We start from the raw sequence: 17,114 nt of genomic DNA on the forward strand, positions 1-17,114 counted from the left end.
TACAATAAAAAGTCAAGAAGCACCTTACAATTTCTACCAATCTAAGGAGTTAAAAAAGATCAAATACATTCGTCTGAAAGGGTTATGTAATGTTTAGGACTTTAGGAATTGGATTTGGAACTGGTCAGAAGTGGCAGTCTAGTAAAATGTCACCAAAACTACAACAACAACAACTCATCCAGAAAGTCACATGAGATTCTGGGAGGAAAAATATCCCCAGCATCAGCTGATGTTTATGACTCAACAATAACAAAATAAAAGGTAGCAAGAAAGAAACCACTCAGAAAGAAAAACATCAGTGCTTTTAGGATAATGTTTTATAAACAGGCAAATAATAAAAAAAAGGACTTTCTGGACAACAAAGGTCTCATTAGGCCAACAGTCATACATAACTGTAATATGTGATTGTGTGTGCGCGCTATACTGTGTGCTCTGGGATCTGGATGACCTGGTGTTATTCCATCCTCCCGGTAAACTCTGTCTGTGAGGTGAAGCTGAGGTGTTATTTAGAAATGATCTAAAATGATCAGAAATGAAAAAAGCTTCACATTTAAGGTTAAACTGAACGGCCAAAGAGAGTCAAAGTTCTGACCTGAACCCATAAGAGATCCTGTGGCAAGCTGTTCATGGGATATTTATTTATTTATTAGGATTTTAACATCAAGTTTTACACACTTTGGTTACATTCATGACAGAAACAGTAGTTACTGGTTACACAAGTTTCATTAGTTAACAAGTTGAATGTCAAACACAGTTCTGGACAATTTAGTATCTCCAATTCACCTCACTTGAATGTCTTTGCATTGTGAGAGGAAACCCACGCAGACATGGGGGGAAAATGCAAACTCAACACAGAAAGGACCCAGACTGTTCCACCTGGGGATCAAAACCAGGACCTTCTTGCTGTAAGGTGACAGTGCTACCCACTGAGCCGGACTGCCCCACCGTGCTGCCTGTTTTACTAACTAAATACAATTATACATGGTAAATGTGTTTACAAATGCTTTATCCTTGTCAGGGTAGTGGTGGATACAATTTTCCTGGAATCACTGACCGCAATGCAGTAACACACCCCAGACAGAATGCCTGTTCATCGCGGAGCCTCGACCACCCTAGAAATAGCTGATCATGTGTATAGTGCACCACTTTGGATCCCAATGGTAGTTGGCTAGAGCAATCTACCACTGTGTGATATGTGTTATTTTATTATATTACATAATACTGTGAGAAATCAGAATAGTATGGTTGTTTTTATTTACAGCCATAATATTTATATTCATAATATTTTTTATAATAATTTATTTATGGCTAATGAATTTTTTTTTCTTCTGCATTGAAAATACACAGACGAGGCATAACATTATGACCACTGACAGGTGAAGTGAATAACACTGATTATCTCTTCATCATGACACCTGTTAGTGGGTGGGATATATTAGGCAGCAAGTGAACATTTTACCCTCAAAGTTGATGTGTTAGAAGCAGGAAAAATGATCAAGCGTAAGGATTTGAGCGAGTTTGACAAGGGCAAAATTGTGATGGCTAGACGACTGGGCCAGAGCATCTCCAAAACTGCAGCTCTTGTGGGGTGTTCCCGGTCTGCAGTGGTCAGTATCTATCAAAAGTGGTCCAAGGAAGGAAAAGTGGTAAACCGGCAACAGGGTCATGGGCGGCCGACTTTGTTTGCAATGCACTTGAGATGGTTAACACTGACAGACTCCCAGATAGACAAGCCTAAACTCCAGGCTTTATTAAAATGCCACCCTTACACAAAACCACACACAGTAATGCAGGGAGGAAGACGTTCTGACCCTCACTGACCAGTCGTGTGTGCTCAGAGGGTAAGGGCCACATCATTTCATCAAAATCCCACGTCTCCTGCCTCGAGTGCTAACCACACTCCTACACAGAAGTGAATGTTCTAAGGTCAGGAGTCCTGTGTGTCTAATGGTGCGCTAATAGAATTCATTATAGCAAGAGGGAGGCTTCTGGACTGACAAGCAGCCAACACTCCCTGCGTGGTCTACAGGAAACTCTGAGCTCTCCCATGTTCTGCAGTGAGAGACTAACATGGCATGAAAGCCTCATACAGACACTTTGATGGTGGTAAACAAAAAAAAGCCACAGGCATGGCGGGGTGTGACGAGGACTTTAACATTCAAATACCCACTGGTCCTGTCAACAAATAAACACACTGGTCAGAGGCAGTGGACTACTATACAGCGACATTTCTGCCACTGGGACAATTACTTTTTCCACACAGGACCAGTTTGTGTTGGATAATGTTTTTGGTCTAATAATAAAATGATAATACAGCACAAAATACAGTTTTTAAATGAAGTAGGACTCACCTGGGCTCTTCATCCTTGGAACGCTTTGGACAGTATTTCTTCACCAGGTTCCTGTTGGACAACAAACAGATATTTATCATCTACCAAAGTAATTATAGCTCATTAAACCTAGAGCTAAAATAATACATTAATATATAGATGAATAAAGAAAAAGTACTACACAATTACATTTAACCAAAATAGGAACTGCTGTCATAATATTGCATTTAAGTTGTAGTTCCACAACAGTAAATGTTTCACTAACTCCAGATGACAAAAATGATCAAATAATAGTTTATAAGGATGTGTATTTTTATTGTATCTTCAGTTTATGCCACAAATAAACAGAAGACTGCTTTAAATCCTTTTATACTGATGTAACTGATTTATTACTTAGGTAATCACCGTTCATTTTTCTTGTATAAAAAGTGAGGGCTGGGGTTGTGGGTGGAACAGGGGTAATGAGTTGTCTGTGTATTTGTAGTGTTTGATATGTAATGTTGTTTTGATCCTTGTATTTGTGTTTCTAGGACCCCTCAAAAATGGGGACTGTCCTTAAATTTGAAGTTTTGCTCACAGTTGGCGAAGCAGAATATTCTGCTAGCACACCAGTGCTGAGATTCTGAACAGATTCCAGGTTGGAATCTCGGTTCTGCCACCGGTCATCTGGGTGCCATCTAGCAGGCACAATTGGCAGTGCCTGCAGCAGACAAAATTGACCACTGATTCTGCTGGGTGGGAAAAGACTGGAGTAGGTGGGTGGGGTCAAACGCTGTGCAAGGACCCTGGTTAGCAGCCCGTGGTGCCTGTGCAGAAGTCACCGACACACAGGCAAAAAGAAGGGGTTAAAGGACTGTGCATGTGTCAGAGGGGGCGTGGAGCAGGCAAATATACCCTCCTCAAACGCAATCGAGATGCCCAGAAGCGGAAGACTAACTGGCTACGCTAAATCAGAAGAAAAAGGGAGAAAAAAATAGTTTATAATGCAAATGTTGGAAACTCTTTGTTCAAAAGTATTGTTTTGTTGATTTTCTAAAGGAAAGTAAATTAACCTGCCACACCCTGGATATTCTTCCAGGTTCTTTTGTGATGTTTTGGATGTGTAATCTAAAAAAAATTTTTTGGCAGGCCAGCCTTTTTTTATTATCTATGAATAAACACTTGCTCTCGCTGTGGTTTGCTGGAGTCCCAGAGCTTCAAAACAGATAGATTTTAATGGCCTGTATAGCTCCTTTTGCTAGCAGCATCTCACGCTGCTTGTTGACTTGTTTAGCTTTTCTCCCATCCCTGGAAAGCTTCCATTTATTTAAACAAGTCTGCATTAATTAAGCCTTGATGTAACTAAAGGGATGGTTATTTTACCCCACACACAGCACAGTGAATAATATATTTTCTTTAACACATAAAATGATCATTAAAAATGGTATATTGTGTTTATTAGGGTTGTCTTTTTCTTGTATTAAGGATCTCAACACAGTCAAAACATGCCATACATGCAAAAATCATGCAGAAATCTGCATAAACGTTTCACAACACTGTGTTTGATGTTCAGTGGCCTAATATACAGTACATGAAGCACGTATTTCCCATCACACGGTGTAGAAGAATAGAAGTCAGATTAAACATCCTGCTTAGTTTACACACCAGAGACTTAAACTAGGTCAAAGACGTGAGAGAAACCAAACACTACAATCATTTTTTGTTTGTGTCCCAGTTCTTCCTGAAAATGCTAAATTTCCAGGTCCAGAGGGAGAGGGATGATTTCTGATAAATGAGAGCTTTAGAAAAGGAGTATTCCCGTCGTGTTTAGACACGTTCCTCTCAGGGGATGTATGTGGGTATTGATGTAGGGGAGGGGATGGCCACAAAACCTGCCTAATAATGCCCATCACTTCCCCTAAACATGCTTCCTCTGCTTCATTTATAAAAGCAGGTCAGGCTGAATGCTTCTCTCTACTGTGTTTACCTGTTATTACAGGTATTACTCAGAGGAACTCTGGTGTCTGTCATAAGTGCAGCACTTCCTCATAGTGGTGCAATAATATACAGCTGGAAACACATGTGATTTGCAACTAGTGTGTTGACATGCACACATTAATTGGATGAGATTTAACACAGCTGCACACACTTGAGTAGTATGACTATGGGTCGCCTTCGAGTTTACATTTGTCAGTCAGTAATTCGATTACTTAGACCACTGTCAAAGTTGTTTCATTTAGGTAGTAACGTCTCTAGATTATTAATTAATTTTATAACCTGCACGCATATGATCCAAACCAGTCATACAATATATAACTAAAAGAACTCGGATACCTCTCACAGTTAATACGTTCAACTATTTCAGCGTCACCCACCCAACAGATGTACACAATCAATTATATGTTAAATAAATTAGATGCTTTGAACCTGTGGAGGTAATTTGGGAGGCTTGTTTCCTGTTCCAGCATGACTGTGACCCTGTGCACAAAGCAAGATCTGGAATAGATGAAGCTAACTTTTTATTTATTCATTTATTAGGATCTTAATGTCAAGTTTTACACACTTTGGTTACATATATGACAGAACAGTTAGTTAGTGGTTAAACAAAATTCATCAGTTCACAAGTTTATTATCAGACACAGTCACGGCCAATTCTGTATCTCCAATTCACCTCACTTTCATGTCTTTTGGACTGTGGGAGGAAACTGGAGCTCCCAGAGGAAACCCATGCAGACACTGGGAGAACATGCACACAGAACTCCACACAGAAAGGTCCCAGACCACTCCACCTGGGAATCAAACCCAGGACCTTCTTGCTGTGAGTCACCCTTTATATACATGCCCATGATTTTAGAACAGTATGTCCAACATGCTCATGGTAAAGTGTCCACATACATTTGGCCATACAGTGTTTATTAAATCTGTCATTAGTAGCACTTCAGATAACAACAAAAAAAACAGGTTTACATAATCCACTTAGTCATCTTACAAAAGCATCTCTATTATTTAGTACAGCACTTGTTTCCAAAATATTTTGCATGTCCAGTAATTGTGACACCATCGGTTGGAAATGAACACGCTTGGAATTATTAACACTGGCTGCAAGGGTGAATACCCAGAACAGGACGCCAATCCATCACAGGGCTTCAACCATCCCCCCCTCAGACATCCCCCAATAACACGGCAGAAATGCAAACCTAGATCTCAGCAGTGGTGGGCTAGAGTGAACACCTATTAATATTATTTATGAAAGTCCCTTTAATAAACACCACAGTTTTTAATGTTGCATATTATTTATTATGAAGTCAATCATGATGTGTATTCTTTGCTGTTTGGCTGGAAAAGTAAAAAGACTTAAAACACTCTTTTTTTTACTACTAGGTGGCAACCAACATTCACATTAAGGAGCTGACACACTAATATGCTAAGGTATGTAGAGTAGCCAGTCCCTCATCTGTTGGGTTTTGTTGTTGTTTTCGAGGTGGGGGGAGATTTGAGTTCCTTAACCCTCATGTTCTGTTTGGGGTCCTAAATTTGGGGTACAAAATATCATTAACCTTTTTCTTCAGACTTAATTTTATAGAGACATCAAAATAAAATAAACAATACTTTGATATTCATATAGTGTTCCAAACACCCCCTGATTTATACACTTCTGTAATGAGACCACGTGATTCGAGGCTATAGATTTTTATATGGTTTTAGTTTCTGTCTGGTGAAACTACTCCCTCACACACACACACACACACACACACACACACACACACACACACACACACACACACACACACACACACACACACACACACACACACACACACACACACACACCTTTTACAAAATCTCCCACCTCTTTCTCTCTCCAGTTAATTTGGTTAATATTGAACTCAATGTAATGGGACCCCAAGAACAAGACAGTGAAGTCTATGTCAACAGAACATTGTTTGTTTGTTTGTTTATTAGGATTTTAACGTCAGGTTTACACTTTGGTTACATTCATGACAGGACAGGTAATTACTGGTTACACAAGATTCATCAGTTCACAAATTTAATATCAAACACAGTCATGGACAATTTATTATCTCCAGTTCATCTCACTTGCATATCTTTGGACTGTGGGAGGAACTCACGTGGAAACGGGGAGAACATGCAAACTCCACACAGAAAGGACCCGGAACGCCCCAACTGGGGCTGTGAGGCGACAGTGCTACCCACTTAGCCACCGTGCCGCCCGTCAACAGAACATAAGGGTTAAGAAAAGCAATATAGCCCTTGAAGAAAGAACCAATCCCAGGTCCTCAGGACATATGTTCGTGTGCAGTGCCCACCCTACCAATTGCACCCTGTTCTGCTGTAACACACTTATATAACTAAAGCTTAAATCCCCTGTGCTAGCTAAACACTGTGTATTTTATTATTAATATTAGTAACCGTCATGTATATTTGCTTTAGAATTTGCTTTTAATTCTTCTTGTTTTTCCCTCTTCTTTTCGCTAAACAGATTGCTTTAGCCTTTTTTAATTTAAATTTAATTTGCCTTCTTTCTATTTGTGCCGCACCATCAGTTTCACCAGCCAATTCTGATTAGCGTGCACTACTACCTAATGTTAATCAACCTAATGCGAATATACCAGTCTCATTTTAAGCCTGCTCCATTAGCTACAGTACCTTAGATACTTGGTTTGTTTTAAGAATTCATATTGTACTGACAGCTTATTGGAAAGAAAAGAGTAAAACCTGTTATGACAGCTTCAACTCAAACTTATCGCTAGGCACAATACTTGTCAGAAAATCCTTATAAGATGATTGGTTAAAAAAAAAAATGCTACCACCTTGCTGCTGGGAAATGAAATTAAGCTTCACTACTGTTTAACACTGCATTACAACCTTCCCAAACCAGATGCTACAATGAAAATCCAGCTGTATATACTACATAATAGGTGGAAATAGGCATTTTTGTGGTCTACGCCAGGGGTTTTTAACCTTTTTGGACATGCACCCCCCCCTTCCGTGAGCTGACCTCTAACTTGCGCAAACCCCCCCAACCCCCAAAATAATAACAGTAAAAACGGAGAACTGACTGAGTAGAAAAACTTACATTTCGCTTCATACGAATCGACTCCTGAATCAAATAATTGCTTTAGTTTTTAGAAGTAAAAAAAAAAAAAAACTCAATGACCAGGGGGCACACGCCTGGTCTACACAATCGTCATACAATGTACTATGGTATTTCTATTTGTGAAACTGTTAACTTGTCTAAAATGTACTGCTTCTTATCTAATTACAGAATTACTAGGGGTGTAACGATACACTCTGCTCACGATTCGATTCACGATGCTGAGTTCACGATTCGATTTTCTCACGATTTTTTCTGAAGTGTAAACAGTGCACATTTTCTTTTACATTTTTAAGCAAAAAAACTTCAGTCCCCTGCAATTTAAAGGTAATTACCAAGAACTGAGTACTTTACTGTAACCTAACAGGTTTACCAAATTTAAGTTACTTATCGCCATCTTAAATTGAAAATCAAAGTAATCAAACAAGCTCATTGAGCTGAGTCTTTAAACAAATTTTTTTTGTTGCTTAAACTAATTTATTACCAAATTACATGTAAAATTAATTACTAATGTAAAAACATTTTATTAAATGTTTATTATTTAAATGGCTTTATTTATATACTCAACGTGGAACAGAGTGCCACAACAATAAAGACCCATCTCAATTAGACAAAAAGGTCTGATTGTGTATATTATTTGTAAATGTGCATCTACAGTGGAACAACACAATATCAACAAAGCATCACTCAACAAAATATAAATGAAAATGTGCAAAAAAAAAAAAAAAAGCAGCATCCAGGTGACAGTGTTTGTAAGTATTTAGTGAAGATTAGCATTCAAAAAAAACAAGCAGCTTATCTCTGAGGGGTTGATCCTAGTTCTCCTTTCTGTTATGATCTGCCCTGCTCTGTTTTAGAAAAGATTCTCTCTGAGCGGACAGATGTTGCTACAGTACACAGTGACATGTATAAGATGTGGGTAGACTGAACACTTGGTCTCCCATCAGCTAAGTGGGTCTGAACTGTTTCCTGTCGCTCATTTTCCTCACCTTTTCAGCGTGTAATGTCTGGCTACGTAAAGCACTGTGTAAAACTTCATCAAGCTCTCTCTCTCTCCCTCCCTCCTGTTCGTGTGCACGCTCTGTCCATGTGTGTGTGTGTGTGTGTGTGTGTGTGTGTGTGTGTGTGTGTCTGTAACCCCGCCCCTCCTGCTCCTGCACACAAAAACGCATTCTGACCAATCACGTGCGGCTTTAACAGAAAAAAACACGAGTCGGCTCCCGTTCACTTTAAAAAGCCGACTCTTAGAGCCGAATTTTGTTCGCGACCAATCCATCACTAATAAATTACAGAATGCACGTGCAATTGTACAATCGTGCAGATGTCCACGATGCACCCCTAAGAATTACTGTATACTGAATTACAACTTGTTTGCCCATTTTCAGCCAATCAGAAGATTTAAAAAGCAAGTTTGGCCACTTGTGTTCTGGAAAGTGCCAATTTGCAGGAAATGAACCTTGGCAGCAAATTACTTAAATTAAATGGAACACCAGCTCAGCACAACATTCACTTCTTAATGATGATTCAACTTTGATGGTTCATTTGCCAATTGATGTTGGTCTCCGTTAATTGCTTTGCAACTTAATTGGGAAGTTGGATCTATGAATTAGATCCTGATTTGAAAAAAAAAAACAGTAAAAGAAAATGACAGTGGCACTGTAAGGATGTTTATGATTGAAATCAGTTAGGGAACATCTTTGTTAAGTAAAAGGATTTTGTCTTGGTGCAGCTTTAGGCGAGCATTAATAATGTTGCATTAATTTGCACACTTAGATAATTCAACATTTACATTCACAAGTAGAGAGGTGCATTTCCTGAAAAAAATGCGAGTGTGATTGCAGTGCAGACTCATTACCTTCATTCTTTCTGGATTTACATTTATAGTCATGCTTTTATCAACTTACAGTGCAATAAATTGAGGGTTAAGGGTAGTGCACAGGAGCCCAACAGTGGCATCTTGGAGGAGCTGGGGGTTGACCAATGACCTTCTGACCATAAGTCTATAACCCTAACTACAAATGCCCTAATTTGACATGTTTTGGTGTCACCCACCTCAAGTGAAACAGTGGATGAACATCTGGACATAATAATCTAGATCTAGGCTCATGGTTAACAAGTAATAATTGTCCACCTAAAGTAAGGAGAGGATTAGGTGGCATGAAGGTAAAATACACTATCTCACCAGTGCTGAGATCTCGCACTCTCGAGAACTCGGCATCAGCCGGCTGTTTACACTGACGGAACAATGGCTAAACAGGGTTTCCTAATAACTGCTTTTTGACTTTACAGTGAATAGAAAGAACCTAGATTTACTAGAGCAACACCTGAATTTAAAAGCCTATGCCTCCATGCCTTCTGAAGGAGGTGCTCAGAGATTCAACAATGATTAACAAGGACTAGCAATGGTTCAGTTACACACCTTGTAGCTCATCTAATACATTTTGAGACACAGCCAGATAATCCCGAATGATGTCTGTCTGTTATTACAACAAAGACCTTGGAAGACCTTTATGTAAACTTAATCAAATGGTAAGCCTATTTCAGAAATGTTCCTTTTAAAGACTAAACACTATGACATTTTGCTTGTAATAGAATTATGTTTCAGAAAAAAAACTGTATTTAGCTGTAGATAATCATGTTAGATATCAGGGTTGTGCTGGGAAACATCCATTATTAATTTAATTCATCTCATTTTTATCTAAGGTTGACTCTCCAGACCTGTCTCATGATCCCCCCCCTCCCCCAGCCGGGTGTATCTCAGACAAAGATCCCGACCTAGGCCTCTGATGTCATGTACAATAAGTCCATGGTACCATGATACAGCTACCAGAGAGATCATGATTGCTGAAGAGGCAGTTGGCTCCTGTATCCTGGCAACCGTGTAAATCCCAGAGGGAGGGAGGCCAGGAGGCCTCACTTCCTTCAGACAGGAAAAAGGAGGAGAGGGGGACGAGAGGAGATCGAAGAGGCCGCAGCTGCAGATTGTAACCCGAAGCACATTTTTGGCACGTGATTGATTCTGTTGATATTTTATCACATTCACATGGATAATTAACTTGATGAACTGTAGCAAACTAAAAATGTTTCAGGCTGATGGGTAATGAAATAAAAACAGTGTGAACTACAATTTCAACTTGGACATTTGTTCTGCTACAATGCACCAGAATTATTGACACCTCTGGTTAAATGACCCTTAACAGCCAGTGTGGGGAATTTGCAGGAAATGGTTACATGATGACGGGTGATGCTCGGGTGACACGGTGGTAAATTACGCTAGGCCACTACAGCTGGGATCCAGGGATCGAATCACAGAGGTGCAATCGGCCAGTTGGACATCCGCATACAGACATGATTGGCTATGTCTTGAGGCCTACTAATTGTGCTTAGCAAATACAAAAGAAGCTACAATACACAACACAGCCTACCTTAATGGTTCACTGTAAATCCAGCAATGGTCTCAAAAATACTCGTCCATGTGTTGACACACCTCATCCTCCTGCATTCACAGAACTGGTTGGGAGTTTTCCAAACTCTGTTACCTGAGTCTGTGTTTTTAGCTGCTTTACACTTTGACATCTGACATTTTGACTAACCGATTGCTAACTGAATTGCCGTAGGCACTTGAACGCTACGAGAATGAAAAATGTTAAATCGCTAAACACAAACCTTACATTTTGAATTTCACAGCAAATTGCATATTACAGGGGAAACGACTCGGTAGGGCCTTAGCTATGTCAAAAGGAAAGTAGAGCTGAGACTCCACAATGGATTGGTATGCAGCCCATACACCACTTTCAATGAACTGTGTGTTGTGACACAATCCCCTCATCACCAGTATTAAAAATGTCTAAATTGTGAGACACAGTAGCCTTTCTGTTGATCAGTATCAGACGCCATAGCCTTTATGGCTGCCCAAACACCTGTCGGCGGTTTGTGGCTTGTCCCTCCTCAGACCACTGTGGGTGGGTACTCACCATGGCTGCCTGTAAGCAACCCTTGCTGTTTCAGAGATACCACAACCCAGTCGTCTGGCCATAACGATTAGGCACTTATCAAATTCACTCAGGTCTTTATGTTTGATTGTATCTGCTACCATCAACTACCATCTGCCCAACAACTAAGATATCCCTGATTGTGACATGCACAGGTAAAGTGGTCTGGGACCTTTCTGTGTGGAGTTTACATGTTCCCTCCATGTCTGCATGGGTTTCATCAGGGAGCTCTGATTTCCTTCCACAGTCCAAAAACATGCAAGTGAGATGAATTGGAGATACAAAATTGTCCATGACTGTGTTTGACATTAAACTTGAACCAATGAATAATGTCCTTTCATAAATGTAACCAAAGTGCATAAAACACGTTAAGTTAAAATCCTAATAAATAAATAATAAATACATGTACCTTGCGCACAGCTATTAAATAAACATTCACATGCAGATTTTTGGGGGGTGTTCCAAATGCTTGGCTAATCTGTGCACACTTGATACCTTGTGTGTGAATATGTAAAAAAGTGTGTGTGTGTGTTTGCTGGAATTTGTTTGTTGTGAGCTTATTATTAGAAGACTCACCTCAGCTGTTTTGCATAGGTCTGCTCAATCTCCAGCCTTTCCTTCACAAACTTTGCATAGCGCTCCAGGAAGTCGATACCCCATTGTGTGTGTTTGTCAAGGTTCTCAAACTGGTCCTGTAAAAGGAAGTGAAAAAAGCACTTATTAGATGTAAAGTATTAAGTAGTGGGAGGAAAGTGAAAGACTTCAGCTGTCGCTTGATGAGACAGGAGATAAGCATCAGTGATGCTTTGCTTGATGAACATTTGCATGATTTTGTTGGATGACTGCAGAGCGTTATTCACTGCTGAGCAAATGCTGGCGTACTGACAGAATTTCAGTATAAATCGAAAGCTGACACTTGTAAAGGACAAGTGTGTCATGGCAGGAGCTGGTATTTTATTACTGCTAAATGTGCTGATTAGAGATGTTAATGATTAACCAGTTAATTCATAATCAACAAAGAAGTCATTGTTCAAACCACTGTTTTAATTTACTGTGTTGGGGGACAGTGGTATCCCAGTGGGTAGAGCTTTGAGCCATCAGTCTTGTTGGTTCGAATTCTGCCCTTGAGCAAGGCCCTCAACACTGTCTGCTCCAGGGGCGCCTACAAACAAGCTGGGATATGTATACACACATATATATATATATATACACTGATCAGCCATAACATTAAAACCACCTCCTTGTTTCTACGCTGACTGTCCATTTTATCAGCTCCACTTACCATATACAAGCACTTTGTAGTTCTACAGTTACTGACTGTAGTCAATCTGTTTCTCTGCATGCTTTGTTAGCCCCCTTTCATGCTGTTCTTCAATGGTCAGGACTCCCACAGGACCACTACAGAGTAGTATTATTTGGGTGGTGGGTCATTCTCAGCACTGCAGTAACACTGTCATGGTGGTGCTGTGTTAGTGTGTGTTGTGCAGACACAGCAGCGCTGATGGAGTTTTTAAACACTTCACTGTCACTGTCCCTGCTGGACTGAGAATAGTCCAGCAACCAAAAACATCCAGCCAACAGCATCCTGTGACCACTGATTTACATCTACAAGTTGGACCAACTAGGTAGGAGTGTCTAATAAAGTGGACAGTGAGTGGACACGGTATTTAAAAACTCCAGCAGTGCTGCTGTGTCTGATCAACTCATACCAGCACAACACACACTAACACACCACCACCATGTCAGTGTCACTGCAGTGCTGAGAATCATCCACCACCTAAATAACAGCTGTGGGGGTCCTGACCATTGAAGAACAGGGTGAAAACAGGCTAAAACAGTATGTAGAGAAACAGATGGACTACAGTCAGTAATTGTAGAACTTCAAAGTGCTTCAGGTGAAGCTGATAAAATGGACATTGAGTGTAGAAACAAGGAGGTGGTTTTAATGTTATGGCTGATCAGTGTACAACCGCAAATTAGAAAAGTTGGGACAGTATGGAAAACAACAGTGTTTCCTACATTTACTTTGACGTTTATTTCACTGCAGACAGTATAAACCCAAGATATTTCATGTTTTGTCAGGTCAGCTTAATGTCATTTGTTAATATGCATCCATTCCTGCATTTCAGGCCTTCAACACATTCCAAAAAGAAGAAAAAAAGTTGGGACGGGGGCAATTTAGGGCTAGTAATGAGTGAATAATGATGTGATTTCAAACAGGTGATGTCAACAGGTGATTGTAATCATGATTTGGTACAAAAGCAGCATCCAGGAAAGCCTGTGTCTTTGAGAAGCAAAGATGGCCAGATGATCTCCAGTCTGTCAAAAACATGTAAGAAAATGATTCCAATGTTTAAAAAACATTTTTCCTCATTTTCCATACTCAACTTCTCCTGATTTGAGGTTGTAAGTCCAGGATGAATGCCAGTGTTTATCTGGGGTTGTGTAGTGGTAAACCACAGTTTTATTACAGCACATGATAACCGCTAGACGGGTATTTTAAGATGGAAAAGATGCCTGCCTACACACTGTAATAAGAGTAGCTGCTGTCCTCACAGAGCCATGAGGATTACGTTACTGTGTCCGAAAAATAGAAGTCTGATGTCAGCTTGGTGTAAACATTATATCATCTAATTTGCCTTGAAAACACTGCCGAAAAATATCAGCTATGAGCCGAGTTTAGTAATAGCTGGCAGACTCTCAGGCATTACATTTATGCCAGAACGAGACAGAGAAAGAACATAAACCTGTCTGTTCAAACCAAGAGAGAATGAAAGGAATCACAGGCCGGACAGTGCTGGCTCTTGTCCAGCACACGGCGGTCAGACGTCTGGGGGAGGAGGGGGATGAGTAGGTTGATGCACAGAGAAACAAAGGATGAAAGATTTGATCGAGAGAGAGAAATCAGGCAGAGTAAGATATTCTCTCTCCATTTCGCTAAGCAGAGTCGAATGAGGGGACGGAAGGGAAGGGAAGTATAGAGGAGAAAAAAGAGCAAGTATAAAGAAGAATGACAGAGAAGTCTCAGCAGGGGAAGCTCCTCACAGTGCAGACCTGGCACTGCATCTGTAGGACAGACTGGTATGAATTGATTCAGCAGACTTCCTTAAAACGTTATCAGGCAGGGTTTTCTTATTTTGGATTGGAGCAGATCGAAAGCAGAAGTTTCGACTAGGGATGTAATGATACACTCTACCCCTGATGCAATACGATATGATTTTTTCCCAATTTTTTTGTATTTGTGCTTATCTTTTATTTATCTAAATAATGAATGTCCTTTTATTTCTGAGGTAGGTACAAACTATGTCAAATAATGCTTATTGTGTAAAAAAAAAAAACTTAAATGGAATTTTAAAACAAATCCAACTTTATATAAATAAATGAATAATACAAATAAAGAAAGTATCCTAACATAAATAAATTTGGCTGGAAAATTCCGAACCTGGCAACCCTGTAGTGACGTCAACCAGGCAAGGTGAATAGCGCCAGTGCCCTCTGCTGTTTAAAATGAATATTGATTCATCTTAAATTAATAACCAATTCAAATCGTAGCACATTTGCATTGATTTTTAACTGTCTTGTGGTGCATCGTTACATCCCTAGTTCCGACAGATCAATACCAACACCAACCAGCTTTTTTGTTACTTGAATTTGCCCAAAAACCTTGATAATTACACAATTCCAAATTTAATTATTGCATTTTAAACTGCATTGTAAACTTCGTCCATGCCAATGGCGGGTTCAGTCATTAAGCTGTCAGGTAGGGCTGCAACGATTAGTCGACATAATCGATAACGTCGACTATAAAAATTTGTCGACGTGGAATTTCATTGTCGACGCGTCGTTATTATTGCAACGCACTAAAGGAACTGCAGGGGGCGCAGCATCGCTTCCATGGCACAGAGGGAGTTTATGAAGACAGAGAGGCAAAGATAAAGAGACCGAAACTTTCTAAAGTATTTCAGCTAAAATAACCCAAAGAAATGAGCTGGACGCAGACACTACAGAGCAGAGTTATGGTTTCACACCAGCACTACGGTGAAACGCCAGCACCCTGCAGCCGTGATGACCAGCGTTATTCAGGTAAGTTTTTACAACGCTTTGTGCTTTAACCAACGTAGTTAATGTTTGTTAATGTTAGCGTACTTGTCGGAAAACTATCTAAGAGTTCGCTATTTTTCAGGTTTGTTAACTAGCTAACGCATTAAGTGCAACAGTTAATCAGTAATTTATATGAGTAATGTTATATAACTTAACATTATAGCCAAACGTTACCCTGTCTCGTGTTAATGAGAGCATTCATTCTAAATAATAAGCCTCCTCCACTTAATGATAGCTAGTTAGCTCAGCAGATAATTTAGTTAAGATATTTAACCTGTTATGGTTTAGTTGGCATAGCCAGTACACTATTTGTAATAAACTATGATACATAGCCTTCAGTTTGTGATAATTAATACAGCTTTCTCTTTTGCTCTTTCTATTAATAGCACTAAGCAATGGAGTGTGGATGAGAAGAGGTTCATGCACCCCTCAAATGTCTGAGGTCTTCACAGACAGCATTCACATGTTTCTCAACGACATGTTATATACGTTTTTGACTTCCAGAGTGATAACTTCTGAAACATAACAGTTTCTAATGCTGTCCAAAGCTTTCTTATTTCATTGAATTTTTTTTATTGTGATTGTGTATTAATGTTTCAAATATATTTCATTAAACTATCAAGCTTAAGTTTCATATTCATGGGTCATTATTTTAATTTGATATTGGAACTTAAATAACATAACAGAGTTTTGTTATGTTAAGACAGAGATGGAGGGTATGACATAAATAATCATTGACTAATCGAAAAAAAAAAAAAAAAAAAAATAATCGTCAGATTAGTCGACTACTTAAATAATCGTTAGTTGCAGCCCTACAGTCAGGGACCCACATGTTGCATAAAAATGCTAAAAAAAATGGCTAAAATCAGGTGGACAGCTCACTAAGTGTTCAAAAACCCAGCTATAACTGCCTCCATCCTTTGAGCAAAGGCATACAGTGGTGTCTGTGGGAATTTCCACCCATTTAGTCAAAACAGACCTTCATAGGTCAGGCACTGATGTTAAAACAAGGCTTGACTTGCAAACACTATTCCAATTTATCTCATATTTATTGGGGTTGAGGTCAGGAATCTGTGAAGGCCACTGAAGTTTTCACTTCTCTGTCTACATGATCATGGTCTCTGTCTTTTTCACAAGTGTAAACCAAAATCGTTCTGATTGGCCAAGTAGTGCATAAAGTGAATAAACAGCAACGGAAAACAACACTCCATTACAAATTTATAATAATTGAGAAATAATCTGTGATCCAGATCTGGACACGGTCAATGTTTTAGTGACCTTTGGACTACAGACACTCTCTTTCCTTAATAGCACCATAAGCCATTGTGGCACCAAGGGAAGTGAGAACAAGATGGTACAAGGATGTGAAAGCCTTTGGGACATCACTTTGAGACAGAGTTTTTACTTTGTAGTTCTACAATTACGGACTGTACTCCATCTATTTCTTTACATACTTTTTTTAGCCTGCTTTCACCCTGTTCTTCAATTGTCAGGACCCACACAGGACCACCACAGAGTAGGTATTATTTAGGTGGTGGATCATTCTCAGTACTGAAGTGCCACTGACTGGCACTGGTGGTGTGTTAGTGTGTGTTT

General features: G+C 39.6%; 1 protein-coding gene across 2 annotated transcripts in view; it reads right to left on the reverse strand.

Moving 5' to 3' along the window:
* Positions 1-17,114, reverse strand: part of fnbp1l (formin binding protein 1-like) — an 88,992-nt gene that overhangs the window by 28,624 nt on the left and 43,254 nt on the right. For both annotated transcript variants that reach the window (XM_062999033.1, XM_062999032.1), the window contains exons 2-3: positions 11,994-12,109; positions 2,352-2,402 (exon numbers count right to left, since the gene is read on the reverse strand). In XM_062999033.1, coding sequence (XP_062855103.1) covers positions 2,352-2,402; positions 11,994-12,109 — 167 coding nt within the window. The remainder of the gene's footprint in view (positions 1-2,351; positions 2,403-11,993; positions 12,110-17,114) is intronic.

The sequence above is a fragment of the Trichomycterus rosablanca genome, chromosome 7, assembly GCF_030014385.1.
Source record: "Trichomycterus rosablanca isolate fTriRos1 chromosome 7, fTriRos1.hap1, whole genome shotgun sequence".
Lineage (NCBI taxonomy): Eukaryota > Metazoa > Chordata > Actinopteri > Siluriformes > Trichomycteridae > Trichomycterus > Trichomycterus rosablanca.